This window comes from Nomascus leucogenys, chromosome 9 (genome assembly GCF_006542625.1).
Source record: "Nomascus leucogenys isolate Asia chromosome 9, Asia_NLE_v1, whole genome shotgun sequence".
In the NCBI taxonomy this organism is placed as follows: domain Eukaryota; kingdom Metazoa; phylum Chordata; class Mammalia; order Primates; family Hylobatidae; genus Nomascus; species Nomascus leucogenys.
In genome coordinates this window covers 56937772-56961766 of record NC_044389.1, presented here as the reverse complement: position 1 = coordinate 56961766, position 23995 = coordinate 56937772, and the positions used below count along the sequence as shown (strand labels likewise).

Here is a 23995-nt window from a genome sequence, read left to right as displayed (position 1 = left end):
TGTAAATTTCATGGCAAAAGAAATGATGTCAGACTTAAACCACATTAACTATGAAGAACTAGACAACTAATGTGCCATTATATATATAAAAAAGATGACTGTGATGGGGATAAGTGGGGAGGCAGACAGTGGCAACCTCTGGAAGATGGAATCTCTTCTCTCTGCTGGTCCTAGAAGAGAAAAGAGACACCAATAAGCATCAACACACTGTCCGAATTCCTCCCCACCCGAGACCCACCAGTCCACAGGTGTTTCTCAACCTTGGGGCCAACCTCACCTTCAGAGATGGTATTCAGTACAAAGAGGGCGTCAAAACCCCCGCCTTATCTTAACTTGCCTAGTGCCATCTTTAAAAGATAAAAACTATCAAAATATATTACTTTTTTTATAACTATAATCTGCATCAAGTGGAACTGAAAGCAGCCGGGCTGAAATTAGTAACTCTTATCGTGCATAGGGATAATTGCTTTCCAAAACCTTTGCACTCAACTATTTTAAATTATAAAGAGGTCATTATGTATAACTTAAAAGTTTTGAATTCTACGTGTGTGTGTGTGTGTGTGCGTGTGTGTGTGTCTGTGTACAAAGCAAGTGGCTACGACCAAATTTTGGGGTTGTAACTGTTGTTTGTAATGACTTCCATTCAATGTATGCAGGTCATGGAGAAGATGGGGAGATGGAGCTGTTTACAGCAAGCTGACACAGGGAAATTAATCAAGTTGTACTATTTGAAACAAGCTATCCTCACCCTGAAAAGCACCCCTAAAACAACTGAAATTCAAAAAATAATGATACAAACAACTAATTTAGAGTGACGGCAAATAATTTCCTCAATTCTTTAATACAAACAGAATTCTACAGAATCTGCCTTTCCTAGGTAGTAGATCTAGCTGGTAATTCCAAACTAAGTGGCACATTCTTACCCACCCTACTACAGCTTACACAACTCTGATTCACTGTTATTTTCTCACATATCCTTGTGGAAGACCTAGTCACAAGAAACTATGCCCAAAGCAAATCCTACAGGAAGTAATTTTTAAATTCAGTCACTCAAGACTAAGATCTAAATTTTTAAATTCAGTCACTCAAGACTAGATCACAATAGGGAGTTAACTGGTTTAAATTAAATAAACAGTATCTATGTTTCCACGTTACCACTCATTGCGTTTTTTCTAGGGACTGTGCTGGGCACTGGGGGATACAAAAACTCGAGTGAGGCACAATCTTTGGAAGTAAAACGGCAATGAAAGCGCATTTCTGGAAGCCCTGAAAGTCTGAAAACAGAGGCTTTTCTGGACTCACAGGCTCTGGGTAAAGAAGATATATTTTCATCTTGTTAAGATGGATTTTGCAACTAAGACCAGTAAAGTAGAAGACAGAAGAGTGCGTACCCTGTTGTATTTGCATGGCTCTTGCCAGCAACCAAGAGATGTAATGAATCTAAGTCTCATCACCTGACAGAGGTTTAGGGAGAGCCATACATGAAAAGACTGAGAAATCTGGATTGATACCCGGTTTTGTGAAACCATAAATAATTTTAGACTTAGAAAAGACTTCGACAAAACCATTAACAAAGGAATTCAGAAACGCAAACATTAGTAAGTCATCTGGACGCCTACTCCTTTATTTACGAAACACTAAAATAACCAAAGTAAAAACAAATGTTTGACCAAGCCGGCCACGTGTTTTTATGGTACTTTTTCTTAGTGCCTCAAATGTCTTCCTAAATCAGTTGCACCTGCTGCAAAGATGGAACGTTCTGGCGCGACAGCCCAGAGCGGAGCACGTTTTCGTTCCCCTAGCTGAGGCAACTGCGACTCGCCCGCACGACCGGCAAGGCCACCTCACAGCCAAGGCGGTCCTCGACCCAGCCCGCCGCCGCGCAGCAGCCTACGAGCCTTGAGCCCCACGCGCGCGAGCGCCGCCCGTACCCCAGCCGCCCTCCCACCGCCAGCGGCTCCGCACCCGGCGCCCGCAGCCCTCGTACCTCACGCCGCTGCTCCGAAAGCCCCGGGACGCGCTCCCGGGCTCTCCCGGTGCCCTTACGGAGGGTGCTGTGCTTCTGCCCAGCGCCGGCACTCGGCCGAGGCGGCCGCGGAGCAGCGAGAAGCCGCGGACCGACACCGTCATGGCCGCGGATCCCCGGCTTCCGGACCGGGGCTCCACCTCCCGCGGCTCCAGTCCTCGCGGCTGGAGGCCTGGCTCCGCCCTCACCCGGCCTGGCGGGGCAGCAAGTAGCGCTGCCAGCCAGGTTCCGGCAGACACGCAGAGTGGAGTCAAGAGCAGTTCCCAGGGCCGGGAACGGAACTGATAGGGCTCCGGGTCCGCAGGGGGCGGGGCCAGGACCCAAGCCCCGGGCCAGAGGCTTGCAGTGTGGCCTGGCGACTCGGCCCCGCACCCAGCCAACACACAGCTGGCATTCCCATAGCGACGGCACAGAGAAGGCCTCCAAACTAATCACTTTAGGCAGCACGCCCCACTTTGCACCAAGCCAGAGATCCTGCCCAACAGTCTCCGTGACTCCGTGGAATTGGATTTAAAGCAGGAAAGAAGTAATAGGTTCATTGTTTCCCACTCCCTTTGTGAGATTCCTTGGAAGCTGGAGAAAAGAACAAAGGTGTGTGGAGAAGGAGCAAAACCTGGCTGAACAAGGAAGGTCTGGACTTTAGGATTTCTATACTTCTACTTTATCATCTCCACTTTTGGAAGGAAATATTGACCAATATCTGTCTTTTCCTGAGTTTATGATCAAGTCGATGCAGGCTAAGAACCCTGCATTGTGTGGTGAGGAAGCAAAATATCTGCTCCCTCTGAAAAAGTAAAACATTAGACTGTCCATTCATTGTGCAAATTAAAGCAGACACACAAAAAACAGTCACAGATAAAACCAGCTGGAAAGTTAACAGGAAACAACTTTTTTCCCAAGGTCAGGCTGCTGCTGTTGAGTCAGAACAACCTTTTTCATAGCTACACTTTTACTGAGAAAACTTGTTTTTTAAAATCATAGACTGTCAGAAAATATGCTCTTTAAAATCATATCAATAAGAATGGGATACGCTACTCTTTCCTGGCTGATCTAAATCCGTTTGACACAAATAGGCAGCCTAGAAGAAAATACAGGAAAAAATCTAGGTGACCTTGGGTTTGGCAATGAGACTTTAGATACAACACTTAAATCACAATTCATAAAAGAAAAAACAATTTAAACTTCTGCCATGCAAAAGTCACTGTTAAGATAATAAAGAAACAAATCACATACTGGGAGAAAATATTTGCAAAACATTTTTACAAGGACTTACACCCCAAATATACAAAGAACTCTTGAAACTCAACAATTAAAGAAAAAAGAAAAACAAGCAACTCAGTTAAAAGTGAGCAAAAGATCTGAAAACATCCACCGAAAAAGGTATACAGAGGTCAAAAAAATGGAAAAAATGTTCAATGTCATTTATCATTAAGGAAATAGAAATTAAAACAACAATGAGATACCACTACACTCCTATTAGAACTGCTGAAGTCCAAAAAAATTGATAATACCAAATGCTGGCAAGGATGTGTGGCAACAGGAACTTTCATTCATTGTTGGTGAAGAAAAAAAATGGTTCGGTCACTTTGGAAGACAGTTTGGCAGATTCTTTCAAAGCTAAATATCATTTAACCATGCAATCCAGCAACCATGTTCCTATATATTTACCCAACTGATTTTAAAATATGTCTGCAATAAACCATCATATGAATGTTTATAGCACCTTTATTCATATTCTCCAGAAACCAAGATGTTCTTAAATAAGCGGTGGAATATCCATACTATGGGATATTATTCATCAATGAAAAGGAGCAGGCTACCAAGCCATAAAAAGACATAGATGAACCTTAAATACATACTGATAAGTGAAGGAAGGTAGTCGGAAAAGGCTACATACTGCATGATTTTTATTATATGGCATTCTATAAAAGGCAAAATTATAGAGTCAGTTAAAAGATCAGTGGTTGCCAGAGGTTAAGAAGATAGGGCAGAGGTTTGAATAGTGTAACACAGAGGGTTTTTAGGACAGTGAAACTATTTTGTATGATACTGTAATGTTAGACACATGACGCTATGCATTTGTCAAAACCTACAGAACTTTACAACACAAAGAGGGAAACTTAATGTGTACCATATAAAAAATGTTATTCACATTAGAAAATTATGTTTTCTGCAGTGTTACCAGAATCAAGACTGTTTATTCTCCACAAGACTTGCATAGAAAAATAAGATATTAAATTTTGTTTGTATGTTCTAAATACACGCAAACATTTTACACATTTTATCTAGATGTGTAAAAGTGTTTTTTTAAAAAAACCACATGGAATGGCTTTTTCAATACTAAAAAGTGGAGGGACATTTGTTTAAACAAGTATTTCAAAAAGAAATGTGTACATCATCCTGAAAATTATTTGTGGTAAGGAAATATTCTTTACTCCCGTTGCATTTCTCCGACAATAAATGGGTGAATCCATGCTACCTCCTATTTAGTCAACAAAGATACTATTTACCCTTTACATTTTTGTATCATAATAGATCTTAAAAATCTAATGTTCTTTATTGCAGACATTCGTTTGTTAACAGATTTGTTTCTTTTTTAATGTTTTACCTGAAGTTTGACATGCTTTCAGGACAGATTTGCCTCTTACTTTATTTAACATTGTAGAAATGTAATTAACAAGCAATTCTCACTACACAATTTAGAATAGACATTATTTTATAATATCTTCCAAATTTGATCAGTTAGCAAAACTTAATACACCAATTAAAATATTTCTACATATGATGAGAATGCTTACAATGTAAAGTTTAGAACTTGTTTTGGATGTGATTATATGCACGAAAATCATGTAACACTGTGCTCATGCTAAGAACCAACATAACAAAATTACTGAAATAAATATGCTGTGAGGAATGGAAAAAAAATACATTATTTAGCAGGTTGGTGGTTTCCAGGAAGGAATGAAGGTTGTGACAAGAGAATCTAACCGTATTACACTTATATGAAACAATCTCACTGGAAAGACTGGGGAAAAGGTGCTGACCTAAATAACTTTGGAATTGCAAGGTTAAAAATCTAACAATAGAAGAAAGTGCACATAGGCACTGTGCTCTAGTTAATAAAGTTGTTGATTTACATTACCAATTCTGATATGGCTATACATGTATACCAGAATTAAACAGTTATTTAAATGGAAGTGGATGATACGAGCCAGGTTCCTCATTTTTGGAGTGGCAATTTACAGATAAGCAATGGGAGGAGGCTAGAATAATCCATATGATAATGGATTAGAGTTGGGAACATCAGTTTTAGCTAATATAAATACAGATGGTTACATATACAAATATTTATAGATGTATGAATATTCAGGAGTTAGTTTACATACATATATTTATTTGCTTTGCCAGCTGAGAATGCCTAAAACAACACCCGAAAGCAATAAGCACACCTTCAGCCCAGATACTGGTTCCTAATGTCATTCTACAATAACAGGAACCAGGACTCCTTGGAAAAATTGCTGATTCTAGGCTCAGGAAGTATATTAGATGATCCTAGAGCATCGTATAATTCTGGAAAGTAAGGAATTCAAATAAATCTCACATTGATGGGGATGTGTCAGGGACAAGAGCCAACTGAAAGGGTTCCTAATGCCCAAAGATGGAACAATTTGAGTAGTAAAATAAAGTAGTATTGGATTATAACCCAAAGTATAAAATTAATATCCATGAGCCCATACTCATATAAATAAATATGTGATTGAATAAATAAATAAATGTGGGAGAGAAGAAACATGATGCAGAATTCCTGAAATTTATGTAGATACTCCACTATGAAGGAGGAGTAGAATTCTCACTTCTTAAATGGGAACTGATCATAGTGACTTCCTTTCAGAGTTCAGTTTAGAAAATGGGAAAAGAGAGTAACTTACCTATGGAGAAACCTGACAAACACTACCTCAGACAGTGATCAGGATTAACATCAACACCGATACATCATACTGATAGGATGGATACTTGATATAATGTGACGAGAATTGTACTTTACCTCTGCAATCTTCCTGCAAAACCTGTAACCCCAGTCTGATCGTGAGAAAAACAATTAAATCCCAACAGAGGGACATCCTACAATATACCTGAAGAGTATGTCTCAAAACTGTAAAGATAGTCAAAAACAAGGAAAGTCTAAGAAACTGTCACAAGCAAGAAGAACCTAGAAAAACATGACAACTAAATATAATGTGGTATCTTGGATTGGATCCTGGAACAGAGAAATGGCATAACAGAAAAACGAAGATCATCTAAATAAAGTATAAACTTTTGTTAATAGTAATGTATCAATATAGGTTCTTTATATCATATAATGTAAGATGTTAATAATCGGAAAAACTAGATGTGTGACATATGGGAAACTCAGCACTATTTTCTCAATTTTTCTGTAAATTTAAAACTGTTCTATAAAATAAAGTCTATTTTTTAAAATGCCTATTTAGCCAGGGTAGGTATATATTAGAATCAATACCAGGAGAGATTCTTTAAAGGTGGACTTTATCCAAGTTTTATTTATTGCTCTATTTGTAGTTGTTAATTTATTTATTAATATTTCCTCCTGGACTGAAAAAGGTAAAGCTGATATATTTTCCCTGTTTTAATCCTCAATGTGCTTCTAATACCTACTCAACAAATATTGAATTCTTTTGAGTTAAATCAGGGATGATTAAAAATTACAGAGAAAGAAAGCTAGTTGCTAATGTGGAATAAAAACTTTCTCCCATGATTATTTTAAGTGTTCCAATGAAAATTTTGGAAGTTGCTTTAAAGAGTACAATGCATTTTTATGCCACGGAGATATATGCGTCCATGTAATTATTTGTAGTGTCCATGACATTGCTTGGGACATCTTATTTAATAGGCTCCATTTATATCATCAGTTATCTTTCCACTATATAATATTCATTGTTGTAACAAAATGTTTCAAAATGATTATCAGAATGTGAACAGTTAGCAGTGGCATGAAAAGCCACCAAAGTTGGAGTAGGTTGCTGTGAGGCAACCAGAGTTGGTACTGCGTAATGACAGACAGATGCATAGCTTACCCCAGAGAATAGCAAAGAAGCCCATTCATAAGACAAGCTTACTAAGAAACTAAGATGTCAAGGGAAAATCACAGCCAAGGAATAAACAAGGATCCAGAAAACCAGGAGTGGAGCCAAAGCAATAAACAAGATGGGTAACTACTGCCTGAGATGAAGCAGAAGCTAATGAGCTGAAGAAGCTTAGCTTGGCAGCATCAGCTGGAAGAGGCAAGTTCCCTAGGATGTTTTAAATCATTATATTTTCTTTCTAGAATGTTTTCTTCTTGTTTATGTTTTAAATTAAACTAAGAGATTGATGTATCCTGCTTGTCACTAGCTGCTCTTAAAGAAGTTTGTACTTCAGGAACAGAAAACTAAACACTGCATGTTCTCATCCATAAGCAGGAGTTGAACAATCAGAACACATGGATACAGGGAGGGGAACATCACACACTGGGGCCTGTCGGGGTGGGGAGAAGGGGAGGGGGGCATTAGGATAAATACCTAATGCATGCAGGGCTTAAAATCTAGATGATGGGTTGACAGGTGCAGCAAACTACCATGGTATATGTATACCTATATAACAAACCTGCATGTTCTGTACGTGTATCCCAGAACTTAAAGTAAAAAAAAAAAAAAAAAAAAAAAGTATTGTGCCTGTCTGTCAAAGAAAATTTTCCATGAGCTCTTCCAAATCATATTTTCTGTAAGGGAATTTTCAATAAAAATATAAACAACTTTACAGCATATGTGTTTTAAAAACCTGATATTTATATAAATTATTAAAATTTATCATAAAGTAGAAAACCAAAACAGACAGAAATGGAAAAGAAGCTACTAATCGAATACAACTATAAAGCTTCCTAAAGCAGAGTTTTTTTATGCCCTCAAAATATCATAATTCATACTAAAAATCTTTCCAAATCATAGAGAAGGAATTTCCCAGGTATTTTTATTATATTCAAACCCGATTTAAAAGAATACAAAAAAGAAAACTATTGAACAATATAACTGATAAATGTAATTACTAGGCTATGAAAGAAAACATTGTTGATATAATTTGATGGTATTATAACAGGAAAAACTTTACCACAACTAAACGATAATACAAAGATGGGTTAATTAGGATAATATTGGAAGTGTGTCAGTTAATATATCACATAAATATGGAAAATAAAAGAAAGCATATTTGATAAAATTCAATAACCTTTCCTAATAACATTTAATAAACTAGATATAAAAATATTTCAGATCAACAGCTAATAGTATTCCTAACAATGAACCTCTAGAGACATTCCAATAAAAATTTGGAAAACCTATGAAGAAAACATTAAGACTGTGATGAGTAATGTATGCAAAGACTTGAATTAATAGAAAGATCCAAGATGCTTAATATTGTAAGTATGTCAACTTTCACTAAAATAATCTATTAATCCAATACCCAATAAAATATCTCAGTTTTTTAGTCAAATGGGAGAAGATTTAACATTATAATAACAGCATATGTTTCCCAGAATTTGCTATGTTCCAAGGCTGTGCTGAACACTTTTCAGAAGTTATTCTTTTAACCCTCACCACAATGAAGATAAGAGGAAACAGGTAAAACAGACTAGATAACTTGCCAAGACCTACAGCTACCAAGTGATAAAAGTGGAGTTCAAGTCTCAGGTAATATGAAACCAGTGCCCACACTTCTAACTGCAGTGCTTTTCTAAATCTAATGTTCTCCTGGAAAAGTTTGCATGCTACATCACTAAGGTACAGAGAACTCATCCAAGTGTCTGCATTTTAGTCATTTATGCAATCTTCTGTAACTACAAAATTGATTTTTGATTCAAATCTATGTAATAAGCAGAAAATAATTTTTAATTTTCAAATGACTGGTGGATTCTATTGAAAAATTGATTACCAAATTTTATTTCATGATAATTAATGTGACTACCAATTTCATATTTTACTAACTTATTGATAGTTTATTTGTGGTCTTATAATACCATTAATTGTATAAAAAGTGCACCTGGTTTAGAATATAATGTTAACTATATATACTGTATATATCTATATACATGTCAATATATAATCAATGTTACAATGATTGTCTTTTTTCTAATTCCTCTGTTCAACTTGTTAAAGACTAAGAATGATGTAAAGAACCCAATTTTTCTTTATTTTTTAGTACATATTATAGCATTATTTCATCAGTGAATATGAGATAATGATTGTTACAGATTCCATATAGTTTATCTATTATCATTATATAATGGCCTTCTTTGTTTTCCATGGTAATTGTTAGACATCGCTACTCCTATCCTTGCTTAGTTTTAATATGAAAAGTGTCACATATATATATATATATATACACACACACACACATACATATACATATACACATGTATACCTATATCTTTTTACATTTAAATTTTGTTTCATTTTGTTTTGATGTGTGTCATTTAAAACAACATATGTTAATTTTTTTAAGTTATCAGATAATGTTTGGAACAGAAAATAATATGCAAATAATATATATGTATTGGCTTTTGATTGCTGCTATAATAAATCATCACAAATTTAGTGGTTTAAATAATACAAACTTGGCCAGGCACGGTGGCTTACGCCTGTAATCCCAGGACTTTAGAAGCCTGAGGTCGGGAGTTTGAGACCAGCCTGACCAACATAGAGAAACACTGTCTCTACTAAAAAGTACAAAATTAGCTGGGCGTGGTGGCACATGCCTGTAATCTCAGCTACTCAGGAGGCTAAGGCAGGAGAATCACTTGAACCTGGGAAGTGGAAGTTGCAGTGAGCTGAGATTGTACCATTGCACTCCAGCCTGGGCAACAAGAGCGAAACTCTGTCTCAAAAACAAACAAACAACAACAACAACAAAAACTTACGGTGTTACCTTTCTTTAAGTTAGAAGTCTGATATGGGTCTCACAGCGCTATAGTCAATTAGAGTTGTATTCCTTCTGGAGGCTCTAAGGAGAATCCATCGCCTTCCTTTTTGCATCTTCTGTAGACAAACTACCCACTTTCTTTGGCTTGTTGGCACCCTTCCCCCATCTTCAAAGCCAACAATGTTGAAATCCCTCTCTTACTATTCTTCCATTATTTCTCTCTCTTTCTCTCTCTCTCTCTTTTACTTACTACAGCCAGGGGAGGGTCTCTATTCTAAAGGCCTCATGATTTGATTGAGCCCACTAGGTTAATTCAAGATAATCTCCATATCTCAAATTACAAACCATAATCACATCTGTAAAAGTACCATTTGCCATGTAAGGTGATATATTCGCAAGTTTTGAAACCTAGGATATAAACATTTTTTTGGAGGGGGCACTATTCTACCTACCACAACACACAACACCCTTGCAAATTATGAAACATAACAACAAGAAGAATATTCCTGAACCTACCACACAATGTAAGAATTAGAACCTTTCTGATATCAATGAATAAATCTAGGTGCTTCTTTCATATCCCAAATTTTTTATCAGGAGTAATCATTGTCTTGAATTTTGTAGTTTAATCCTTTTGATTTAAAAACAATTTAATCACAAATACATCTTTTAACAATGTAATGCTCAGTCTTCCTTGGTTTTTGTTTTGTTATTTGAGTTTAACATATGTTATCGAGCTGGATGCAGTCTTCAAGCACTGCTTTTTCCCTTTTACTCCGTGTTTCCAAAACATACTTATTTTGTTGCGTGTAGCTACAATTCATTCGTTTTTTCTGCTAAATATTATTAAATTGGGCATTTAGTTTTTCACCAGCCTATTAACAAATGTCTGAGTTTGTATTAGGCAGGATCTAGGAGGAAACAGAAACCACTGTAGGTACTTCAAATAAAGGAAATTTAATATAGGGATTTAATTAAGTAGATAATGGAAGAACTTAGAAGCCAAAAAGGATACAAAATAACCCAACAACAGGAAACCACTGAAACTGCTAAATCTGGAGAGACAACTGGATGGAGCAAGTGCCACTATCAGAATTGAGAAGATAAAACTATCTAATGAGAGCTGGAATCATGGCAAAGTTTGCCTTGCAGGACCTAGAACTATCTAAGCAATGATTGACCAGAGGAAGCTACGTCCACAAGGGAGGAAGCAGAAAGATGAGAAGAAAAATACAGTGGGTTTCCCCTTCTCCCACACTCCAATATTTGGCTATTGTTTCCCATTGGTCAAACCTACCTGGAAACCAAAAAGCAAAGGGGCCTAAGAAATATAGTCTTTTGGGATACAGAAAAGACTAAGTAAGGGAAAGGCAATGGGATAAATCTAAATGTAAACAAGCCAGATCCAGTGATTTCTCCGTTTATTTATGAGAGTAAAAATAAAAATGTGGCTGTGAGCATTCATGTATATGACTCTTGATGCACTTATGCAAGAGTTTCTCTGTAAGTAGATTTGTAGGGTCATAAGATATGTGCATATTCAATTTTAAAAGTTAGTAGCACTCTCTTAAAATTCATATGGAATATTAAGGGACTACAATGCCAGCACTTTGGGAGGCTGAGGTGGATGAATCGCTTGAGTCCAAGAATTTGAAGCCCTATCTCTACAAAAAATACAAAAATTGGCTCGGTATGGTGGCATGTTCCTGTAGTCCCACCTACTGGGGTGGCTGAGACAGGAGAATCACTTGAACCTGGGAGGTAGAAGTTGCAGTAAGCAGAAACCATGCCACTGCACTCCAGCCTGGGCAACAGAGCAAAACCCTGTCTAAATAGATAGATAAATAAATAAATAAATAAAATGTGTGGGAAAAGGCAATAAAAAGGGGGGGGGACCACAAATAGCCAAAACCATCATGCAAAGAATAATGTTGGAGGTCTCACACTTCCTGATTTCAAACTTATCAGAAAGCTACCCTATACAAAAGTAGAAGCTGACTTATAGACCAAAGAGCTTAAAAATAAACCTTTGCATATATAATTAATTGATTTTTGACATGGTGCCAATATCATTCGATGGGGAAAAGATAGTCTTTTCAATAAATAGTGTTAGGAAAACTGGATATCCGTAACCAAAAGAATGAAGTTGGACCCTTATACCATACAAAAATCAACTTAAAATGGATCAAAGAAATGGATTACAAGAAACTTCTGTGCAGCAGAGGACATTATCAACAGAATGAAAAGGCAATCAAGAGAACAGGAGAAAACATTTGCAAATTATATATTTGATAAAAGGTTAATATTCAGAATATATTAAAAAGAAAACTCTATAGCTCAACAAAAACCAAACAACTCAATTAAAATTGGGCAAAGGACTTATATCGACATTTTTCCAAATGGCGAATAAAAAAAAATGCTCAACATCGCTAATTATTAAGGAAATGCAAATCCAAAGTGCAATGCGATATCACCTCATGTCCGTTAGGATGGCTACTATAAAAACAAACAAACAAACAAACAAAATAACAAGTGTTGGGAGGATGTGGAGAAACTGGAAAGATGAGACTGAGGTAGACAACCAGATTTCTCTCCATCTTGGATTCCCTGGCAGGAGACATGTCCCTGACTTAACCTGCAGGAAGCATTATGAATGTCTGAATGGAGAAATATCCCTGAGGACAGCCAAAGACAAAAGGGGAGAGGTAGAAACTCTGCTCTGTAACTCGCCCAAAGGAGACGCCAAATTAGAGTGGCTGTTCAGCACCACCAGGCTGTAGAAGATTCTTCCCACACATCCCCTAGACAAGAACCCCTAGCCAGCCTTCCCACACTGCCAGGATATGACCTTTTGGACTTCTTCTCTTAGAGAGGAGCAGGGCTCTGAGTTTGTTAGAGCCAAGGGGAACCTGGGCTTAAAGAGCCGACCTAGAACCAAAAAGGAGACAATGACTTACTGGAAAAGAACCTCTACCCACGTGAGCATGGGACAAAAAAAAGAAAAGAATCTCCAAGAAAATATATCCAATACAAACCCAAAGAAATCAGACAGAGAAGACTGGAATAAATAATCCTTCAATGCAAATACATAGACGTACATCCACAAGAAACAACAGCAAACAGGGAACCATTTTTAAGGAAACTCGGTATTCTCCAAGATAGCACAGAAAAGCAATTCAGAAATGTATTAGAGAAAATTAACAAAGAGATTGAAATTTAAAAAGAACACAGAAATCCTAAAACTGAGAGATCCATTTGCTGAACTGAAGAATTCATTAGAAGTTCTCAACAGCAGAATAGGTCAAGCAGAAGAAATAATAAATGAGCTCAAAGACAGACTTTTGGAAAATACACACTCAGAGGAGGAAAAAGAAAATAGAATGAAAAGCAATGAAGATTGCCTGTAAGATATAAAAAATTACCTCAAAAGACCAAATCTGGAATTACAGCTGTTCAAGAAAAAGTTGTGCAAGGGAAAGGGTAGAAAGTTTATCAAAAGAAATAACAAAAACTTTTCAAACATGAGAAAGGTTAAATATCCAGATATAGGAAGATCAGAGAACACCAAACGGATTTGACCAAAATAAGACTACCCCAAGGTGTACAAAAAGACAAATATGGTATGATTTAATTTTATAAGGTAGTTAAATTCATAGAGAAAGTAGAATGGTGGTTACCAGGTTCTTGGGAAGAGGGGCATGGGGACTTATTGTTAATGCGTATATAGAGTTTCAGTTTTGCAGGATGAAAAGAGTTCTGGAGATTGCTTACAAATTAATTTGAATCTGCATAACAGTATTAAACTAGATTCTTAAAATGGTTATGATGGTGAATTTTATTTTATGTATAACAACACAATTTAAAAAATTTAAAAATTAGTAATAATTTTTTTAATAACTTAGGAGTCATAGACCACCCTGAACACACCAGATCTTGTCTGATAATAACTTAGAAATGTTTACTCCTAGTGGCAAGAAATAAATTATTGAGTCACATCTTTAGCAAGATTTTGATTTGTCAATCTTTTTAAATTTTAGCCAATTTAATGAAGAACAAATAGTATTTGCAGAAATCTTAATTTAAATTTTCCTGACTACTAATGTGTGAAGCATCTTTCTCTCTGTTTATTAATCATTTTAGTTTTTTGTTCTATGAAATATGTGTCTTTTTCAATGGGTTTGTGTGTTAGTATATTCTCCCACTCTTACAAAGCAATACCTAAGACTGGGTAATTTATGAAGAAAAGAGGTTTACTTGGCTCAAGGCTCTGCAGGCTGTATAGGGAGCATAGCAGCTTCTACTTCTCGGGAGGCCTCAGAGAGCGTTTACTTATGGTGGAAGGCAAAGCAGGAGGAGAAGCAGGACCAAGAGAGCAGGGGAAAAGGTGCTGCAAACTTTCAAACAACCAGATCTTGTGAGAACTCACTGTACAGTACCAAGGGGGGATGGTGGTAATCCATTCATGAGAACTCCACCCCCATGATCCAGTTACCTCCCACCAGGCCTGATCTTCAACACTGGGAGTAACAGTTTGACATGAGATTTGGGTGGGGACGGAAACCTAAACCATATCAGTTTGTATCTTTTTTTTTGCTATAGGAATTATTTATGTCCAAATGTCAATATATTGTTAGGTGCATGTGTAACAAGTATTTTTTTCTTAGTTTATTTTTATTTACCTTTCAGGTCTCTAATAAATAGAGTTTCCTAATTGGAAAGTGTAGCCATCCCTTGGTATTCTGGGAGACTGGCTCCAGGACATCACCTCCCTGCCTCCCCGACAGATACCAAAACTCAAGGATACTAAAGTCTTTTTATATAAAATGGTGAAGTATTTGCATAGAACCTATGCACATCCTCCTGTACATTTTAAATCATCTCTAGATTACTTATAATATCAATACAATGTATATACTATGTAAATAGTTGTACAGTATTTTTTATTTGTATTATTTTTATTGCCTTTTTAAAATATTTTTGACCCCCAGTTGGTTGAATTTGAGGATGCAAACCTGCAAATAAAGAATGATTTGGGTTTTTTTTTTCCAAATATGGAATGTTGACTGTAGTCTAGTTTGTCAGTCTTTTATGGTTGGAACCTACTGTAATGTTGAAGCAATCTTTCTCTATTTCAAGATTATATAGATATATTCTTACTAATTTAGTCTAGAGCTTTTAAAGGTTTGACTTTCTTATTTAAATCTCTAATGATTCCAAGGCACAGTGTGAGGTGAGGATCAGATATCTTTGCTGTTAGCTATAGATAATCAAAATTATACCACTTACAGCACTTACTATTAATTCATTTATTTCTTCTTGTCTACAATTCTACTTCTTTCTTATAGAAGTCTCTATGTAGGTATTGATCTGCTACTGTGCTTGCAGATTCACATGACAGAAATAAAGATTAGTGAACCTGAAGACATAGAAATTATAAAAAATGAAATGTACAGGGAAAAAAAAAAGCCAACAGTGAGCCATGGGACATCTCCGAGACACCAAATATCATGTAACTAAAGTTCTCAAAAGTGGGGAGGCGGAAACCAAAAACTTTTGGAAAAAAATAATAAAATATTTTCCAGATTTGATGAAAAGCACAAACCTACAGATCTAAGAATCTCAATGAATACCAAGCACAAGAAACATAAAGAGAACTATACCAAAGCATATCATAATCAAATTACCCAACACCACTAATAGAGTGAACAATTCTTTTTGTTTGTTTGTTTGTTTGTTTTTGTTTGTTTTTTGAGACAGTCTCACTTTGTCACTCAGGCTGGAGTGCAGTGGCACAATCTCGGCTCATTGCAACCTCTGCCTCCTGGGTTCAAGCAATTCTCCTGTCTCAGCCTCCCGAGTAGCTGGGACTACAGGCACCCGCCACCACACCCAGCTAATTTTTGCATTTTTAGTAGAGACAGGGTTTCACCATATTGGTCAGGCTGGTCTCGAACTCCTGACCTCAGGTGATCCACCTGCCTCAGCCTCCCAAAATGCTGGGATTACAGGCTTGAGCCACTGCACCCGGCCGTCTAACAATTCTTAAAAGCAACCGGAGAGAATAAAAAATCTTATGTACTGAGGAAGGCAGATAAGGACAGCAGATTTATTGATAGTTTAGCATAGTGGCAGGATACAGAGCAGTATACACAAATACATGTACTCATGGCATATTGCCAGCTTATTCTGCCATATGTCTCCAGGAATGATTCTTAGATTTAGTCTTTTCCAATTGCTACCTTCTCATTTCATTCTATACTCAAAAACAAAATTCTAGGCACAGCTTCTAACTTGGCTCTGGAATTACATACTAGAAGTTTAAAAATATATTCATATAAATGTTTCTCCTTATCCTATCTGAACATAATGCTTTTCTCTTTCTTCTCATAAATTATATATTATTGAGCACAAAACAATCTTAAGATATTCTTCTGGGGCTCAAAATTTTTGACTCTCCTCTTGCTTATCTTATTTTCCACAACCTAAAAAATTTCTTCTCTATCCATTTTCTTACCAATGTTCTAGTATTATAACTTTTAAATGATTTTCTTTTCTAAGCAGCAAAATTCATTTTTCAAGCCAAATTTGACATGAAAAATCTGACTTCAAGTGTATAAAAGGAAAGTAGGAAAATAGAAAATGGAGCTGCTTTGGCTGACATGCGTTCCAGGGGACCGTGCCTGTTTAGTCTTCTGCACCTTCCATCCATGGCCCCTGAGACATTTCCACAGACCCTCTAGGACCTTTCCAAACTCAGCGCGAAAACTGGAGTAATGAGCTCAAATCTGTGTTTCCATGCTGCACCAGCCTAGACAAAAAGAATAAGGTCACAAATATTTTTCTCAAAGAGTATATTTCTTTGGCTTCACTGTCACCAGCCATATGAAAACTCCATTCTACACTCAAATTCTAGCCAGATGGTTCTGAAGGCTGTGAGGAATCGGGGCACATATGCTTTCCAACTCCTATTGGTCACCATTAAGCTCCCATAATTTTTCCTGCATTCTTTTCCAACTTACTGTGATACCCCCTGTTGATGCTTTTTTTTTTGTTTTTTGTTTGTTTGTTTGTTTTTGTTTTTGTTTGGTATTTGAAGAGGTCCTTAATGCTGGTAATATATAGATAGTGTGGACATCTACACCAAAGACATCATCTCCTATCACCACCTTAATCCCTGACACCATACAAAAGCTGCTAGAACCAGTAACCCATGCATCCATCCTCCATGATCATTGGTGATTTCAGACCAACACCTCTTTCAGGTATTGATACTCTTTAAGTTTGTAAGACTTCTGTCGTTGGTTGGAACAGAAAGATTACTTGAGTGGCAGAGTCTACCAAGAATCTACTAAGAATCTTTACTGAGATTCAGGTTTTGTTTAGTTTAGTTTTGTTTTGTTTTGTTTTTGTCTAAGACTGACCCATTATCCTTGAATAGTACCTTGAACAAGCCTCTTGGCTCTCCCACTCTGCAGGACCATGTAATTGCTTCTAAAACTGGAGTGCATGTGGGGATTGCAGAAATGTGCAAGGAGGTACTTGGAGCCATGGAATAAGCATGTCCGTTATCTTGATACATCAGTTTCCCATAATACACGTCAATTATTTCATAGTAAATATTTTAAAATATTAAATGTCTTAGTTGGTGCTGCTAAAACAAATTATGACAGACTGGGTGGCTTAAAAAACAAGCATTTACTTCTCAGTTCTAAAGGCTGAAAATCTGAAGTCAGGGTGCCAGCATAGTTAGGCTCTGGTGAGAGCCCTCTTCTAGGTTACAGACTTCTCACTTCTTGTTGTATTCTCACATAGTGGAAAGAGGACAAGCTAGCTCACTGGTCTGTTCTTAGAGGGAAACTAATCCTATTTATGAGAGCTCCACTCTCATAGCCTAATTACCTCCCAAAGTCCCCACTTCAATTAAGGATTAGATTTCAATATATGAATTTTGGGGGAACACAAATATTCAGCTCATAACATTAACTGGCATTTTTTAAAATGTGTAAAATTTGGGATATTTTTAAAGGTAAAACATAAGACTTCAAGGAAATTTTGTAGTGCAGCTATGCTCTCCAATCAAACATTCTTAGCTAATGACCTCACTTCCTCACCCAGTTCAGCCTTTTGGGATATTACAGTGAGTTTTTCATAGGAGAATCTTTGGTTCTTTATGCAGAGACTCCATGAATTTTAGACATACCTGAATTCTAATGTGAACCCAGCTTAGGCTCAAGCTGAGACTCTCCTGTTTACATATTTCATTTCACATCTAAGTTGATTTTTTTCATAATGAAACCCAACACACATCATTTCATTACATATTTCTTTAACTGTGTAACTGCTTTCCTAATTAAGCTATAATGGATGGGATAATCCCATAAAACAACTTTGTTCTTTTTTTCCACTGTCCTCCAAGTTCTTTTTATGGGCAGCCTTATTTCCTTCTGCTCCATGAAATCTTGAACTTGTCCTAAAGCTTCTTGGTCTCTTTTAGTTACAAAAATAATATTATTTCAGAAATTATTACTCCTATTTTATGGATGAGGAAACTAAAACACTAAAAGGTTAGGTAATTTACTTGAGGTCAAGTGAGTGACAAGAGAGTAGAGCCAGAAATTTTGTGTCGAGTCAGTGCTTCTCAATGAATGAATGAGTAAATGGACTAAAGGAAGGCGGAGACCTTGGAGGCTTAGAAGACTGTTTTAGTAATCAAAGCGAGAAACAATAAGTGTCAGAACTAAGGCTATGTCACTGTGGATGGCAAGGAGGAGACAGATTAAACTCATTAAGGAGGTAAGAGCAATAGAATCTAGTGACACACTGAATGTGAGAACTCACATTTGACAGCAGGCCTGACTTTCTCTAGCATTCGTACCTCAGCCTTTGAATGTGAATTTTGCTTGGACTACTACTTCATCTGTTATCTCATGTTATTCTGTGAATAATTATTTAGCTCTAATCCTTTCTATAATAGTAATCAACCCTGCTTAAGCCAATTATCTCGATTCTGGCTGAGCAACTTTGGCCTTCTTGAAAACGCCGTATTTCAGTTATTACCTAGAGCACCAGCAAAGTACCCTAATAAGATGAGAAAATTTGTCACATAATGAAGTTTTGCTTTCATCCTTGAAGTTAGGGCAAAAACAAGCTACGCTAAGTATATTCATAAAATATCATAAAAACTAGCATAAAATTTGAGAATATGAGTACTGTCATATTTGGTAAGGTAATCTAACAATGTAAATTTAAAAACCCACAAATATCTTCATGCCTGATATGGTTTGGCTGCGTTCCCACTCAAATCTCATTTTGTCATTCCCATAATCCCCATGTTTTGTGGGAGGAACCAGGAAGAGATAATTGAATTGTGGGGGCAGTTTCCCCCATCCTGTTCTCATGATAGTGAGTTAGCTTCATGAGAGCTGATGGTTTTATAAGGGGCTTCCCCCTTCACTGGGCACTCATTCTTCTTCCTGCTGCCATGTGAAGTAGGACGCTTTTGCTTCCCCTTCTGTCATGATTGTCAGTTTCCTGAGGCCTCCCCGGCCCTGTGGAACTGTGAGTCAATTAAACCTCTTTCCTTTATAAATTACCCAGTCTCTGGTATGTCCTTATAGCAGTGTGAGAATGGACTAATACAATGCCCTTGAATTATATTGCCTTTTTTCTTAGTATAGCCTAAATGAATAATGCACAACATGAAAAAGGTGTGCACAAAGTGAAAAATATATAATTGAGAAAATTAAAATAATTTAAATACTAAAAATACAGGAGTATTTGTGTGGATTGAGTTAATTAATTACATAAAGTTAAAACTAATAAAATTACCAATAATAATAGCAGTTTCTGTGGGTTTGCTTTATGCCAGACACTTTTCTATGTGCTTTACATAGATTACTTCATTTTTTTATCTTCTATATTTTTCTTTTTTGAGACAGGATCTCACTCTGTTGCCCAGGCTGGAGTGTAGTGGCACAATTATGGCTCACTACAGTCTTGACTTGCCTGAGCTCAGGTGACTCTCCCACCTCTGCCTCCTGAGTAGCTGGGACTACAGGCATGTGCCACCATGTCAGCTATTTTTTTTTTTATTTTTTGTAGATGTTGCCCAGGCTGGTCTCAAACTCCTGAGCTCAATCCATCCACCCACCTGGGCCTCCTAAAGTGTTAGAATTATGGGCATGAGCCACCACATCTGGTTGATTACTTCATTTAATCTCCTTAATTGCTCTGGAAGATAGAGTCCCTTATTACCATTTTACCTGTAGTAAAACTGAACTTCAAAGACATTAAGGAACTTGGCCTAAGTTACAAATCTAGTAAGTGGTATATCCAAGATTCTGAGAAAGGAAGTTTAATTTTATACCTAAAAATGACAACAAACTTTTACTAATCTAGGAAATGAAAAAGATATGAAAAGAGAAATTAGAAACTATTTTTGACCCAAAGGAAAATTAAAAGAGAACATGTCAAAATTGGGGGAGTGCAGCAAAAGCAGTGCTTTATCACCAACAATATCCCAGAATTCAAATATGAGAATGACTTAGTTCCCAGGGCCACAAAGAAGTAAAGTAAACTTTGACCAGACAGTAAGAGACTCAAGTTTCCAGTCTGCCTGGAACCAAGTTTGTGGAACATTTCCCCCAACTCGTGGGAAGAGTGAGATGGAGGTGGACTACCAGCTTTTCCACCATCTTGGGCTCTCTGGCAGGAGATCAGTTCCTGCTTCAACCCACAGGAAGCATCACAAGTGCCTGAAGGGAGAAATACCCCTGAGGACAGCCAGACACAAACGGAGAAGGCAGCACTACCATCCCTAGCCCTGGATACTCTGCTGTGCGACTTGGCCAAAGGAGATGCCAAATCAGAGTGGATGTTCATCAGCACAATGCTCTAAGAAGTACCATCCACAGGTTCCCTCCTTATGAATCCCCACTAGCCATCCCCTAGGATATCACCTTTGGGACCTCCCCAGGTCCTCCTAATCCTTTTCTAGAGCTAGGGCAAACCTGGGCTTCAGACACATTCTAGTGCCAAATAGGAGAAAGTGACCTAGTGGAAAAGCAAATAAGAAATTCAACAGGTAAATTACAAAGACTCTTTATGCAAACATACCCAATAAACACCAAAACAAGCTGAAAGACAGGACTAGCTGGATTTCCTAGGCCAACTAAGAATTCCTAAGCCTGGCTGGGGAAGGTGACTGCACCTACCTTTAAACACGGGGCTTATAACTCAGCTCACACCCAACTGAGAGGTGACAGCATGCTGGCAGTTCACACAGCCCTCACTCGCTCTCAGCGCCTCCTCTGCCTGGGCTCCCAGTTCGGTGGCACTTGAGGGGCCCTTCAGCCCACCGCTGCACTGTGGGAGCCCATTTCTGGGCTGGCCAAGGCCGGAGCCCACTCCCTCAGCTTGCAGGGAGGTGTGGAGCGAGAGGTGCCAGCGGGAACCGGGGCTGCGTGCGGCGCTTGCGGACCAGCTGGAGTTCCGGGTGGGCGTGGGCTTGGCGGGCCCACGCACTGGGAGCAGTCGGCCGGCCCTGCCGCCCCGGGCAATGAGGGGCTTAGGACCCGGGCCAGCGGCTGCGGAGGGCGTACTGGGTACCCCAGCAGTGCCAGCCCACCAGCGCTGCACTTGATTTCTCACGGGACCTTAGCTGCCTTCCCGTGGGGCAGGGCTCAAGACCTGCAGCCCGCCATGCCTGAGCCTCCCACCCCCTCCAGGGGCTCCTGTGTGGCCCAAGCCTCCCCGACTAGCGCCACCCCCTGCTCCACAGCGCCCAGTCCCATCCACTGCCCAAGGGCTGAGGAGTGCGAGTGCACCGCACGGGACTGGCAGGCAGCTCCACCTGCAGCCCCGGTCAGGATCCACTGGGTGAAGCCAGCTGGGCTCCTGAGTCTGGTGGAGATGTGGAGAACCTTTATGTCTAGCGCAGGGATTGTAAATACACCAATCAGCACTCTGTGTCTAGCTCAGGGTCTGTGAATGCACCAATCGACACTGTGTATCTAGCTACTCTGGTGGGGCCTTGGAAAACCTTTATGTCTAGCTCAGGGATTGTAAATATACCAATCGGCACTCTGTATCTAGCTCAAGGTTTGTAAACACACCAATCAGCACCCTGTGTCTAGCTCAGGGTTTGTGAATGCACCAATCGACACTCTGTAGCTGCTCTGGTGGGGCCTTGGAGAACTTTGTGTCAACACTCTGTATCTAACTGATCTGATGGGGACGTGGAGAACCTTTATGTCTAGCTCAGGGATTGTAAACGCACCAATCAGCGCCTGTCAAAACAGACCACTGGGCTCTACCAATCAGCAGGATGTGGGTGGGGCCCGATGAGAGAATAAAAGCAGGCTGCCCGAGCCAGCAGCGGCAACCCACTCGGGCCCCGTTCTACACTGTGGAAGCTTTGTTCTTTCTCTGTTTGCAATAAGTCTTGCTACTGCTCACTCTTTGGGTCCACACTGCTTTTATGAGCTGTAACACTCACCGCGAAGGTCTGCAGCTTCACTCCTGAGCCAGAAAGACCATGAACCCACCAGAAGGAAGAAACTCTGAACACATCGGAACATCAGAAGGAACAAACTTCAGACACGCCACCTTAAGAGCTGTAACACTCACCGTGAGGGTCCGAAGCTTCATTCTTGAAGTCAGTGAGACCAAGAACCCACCAATTCCGGACACACAACCAATCAGGTAGTAAAGAGGGCTCACTAAAATACAAATTCGGCTAAAGTAGGAGGTAAAGAAATAGTCAAATCATACATCGCCTGAGAGCACAGAGGGAGGGACAATGATTGGGATATAAACCCAGGCATTTGAGCAGGGAGCGGCAACCCGCTTTGGGTCCCCTCCCATACAATGGGAGCTCTGTTTTCACTCTATTAAATCTTGCTACTGCACACTCTTCTGGTCCGTGTTTCTTACACATGAGCTGAGCTTTCGCTCACCATCCACCATTGCTGTTCGCTGCCCTCCCAGACCCTCCGTTGACTTCCACTCCTCTGGATCTGGCAGGGTGTCTGCTGCGCTCCTGATCCAGTGAGGTTCCCATTGCTGCTCTGGATCGGGCTAAAGGTTCACCATTGTTCCTGCATGGTTAAGTGCCCAGGTTCCTCCTAATTGAGCTGAACACTAGTCGCTGGGTTCCACAGTTCTCTACCACGACCCACGGCTTCTAATGAGTTATAACACTCACCACATGGCCCAAGGTTCCATTCCTTGGAATCCGTGAGGCCAAGAACCCCAGGTCAGAGGACAAAAGGTTTGCAGCCATATTGTGAGTGGCCCGCCCCCATCTTGGGAGCTGCCTGCCACATCTTGGGAGCTCTAAGAACAAAGACCCGCCTGTAACAAAGCCAGACAGAGAAGACTGGAATAATTGATCCTTCAATACAAAGACATAGATGTACATCGAAAAGAAATAATAGCAAAGGAGGAGCCATGACCAACCCAAACAGACAAAGCAAGGAACCATTGTCTAACCCTAACAAGACAGAGATATGTCAACCTTTTTTTGAAAGGTAAGGCTGAATTTACTTATGTATTTATTTTTCTTAAAATAAAAAAGTGTGCGTGTGTGTATATATATATAATTTATGTATAAAATTTACCATTTTTAAGTGTAAAGCTCATTGGTAATAAATATATTTATATTATTTTACCCCCCTCTCTTATTTCCCTCATTCCCACTGCCATTCTTGGTCTCTGGTAACCATCAGTCTGTGTCTTCATGATATCCACTTTTTTTAGCTCCCACACAAGAATAAGAACATGCCATATTTGTTTGTTTGTGCTTGGCTTATTTCTCTTAACATAGTGACCTCAAGTTCCATCCATGTTGCTGCAAATGACAGGCTTTCATACGTCTTACGATTGAGTAATATTCCATTGTGTATATGTACCACATTTTCTTTATCCATTCCTCCATTTATGGGCACTTAAATTGATTCTATATTTTGCCTATTGTGAATAATGCTGCAGCAAACATGGGAA

General features: G+C 38.7%; 1 protein-coding gene across 5 annotated transcripts in view; it reads right to left on the bottom strand.

Annotated features, from left to right (window-relative positions):
- Window positions 1-23995, bottom strand: part of MTHFD2L (methylenetetrahydrofolate dehydrogenase (NADP+ dependent) 2 like) — a 181039-nt gene that overhangs the window by 142687 nt on the left and 14357 nt on the right. For 2 of the 5 annotated variants that reach the window (XM_030818984.1, XM_030818986.1), the window contains one exon: window positions 137-170. The exons of 1 other annotated variant lie outside the window; for it this stretch is intronic. Coding sequence is in view for 2 of the 4 variants with exons in the window: in XM_030818987.1 (XP_030674847.1) it covers window positions 137-170; window positions 1988-2130 (177 nt within the window). In the remaining 2 variants the exon portion in view is untranslated. Of the gene's footprint in view, window positions 1-136; window positions 171-1987; window positions 2252-23995 lie in introns of those variants that run through there. 2 more of the 5 variants (XM_030818987.1, XM_003265744.2) reach the window with 2 other exon arrangements.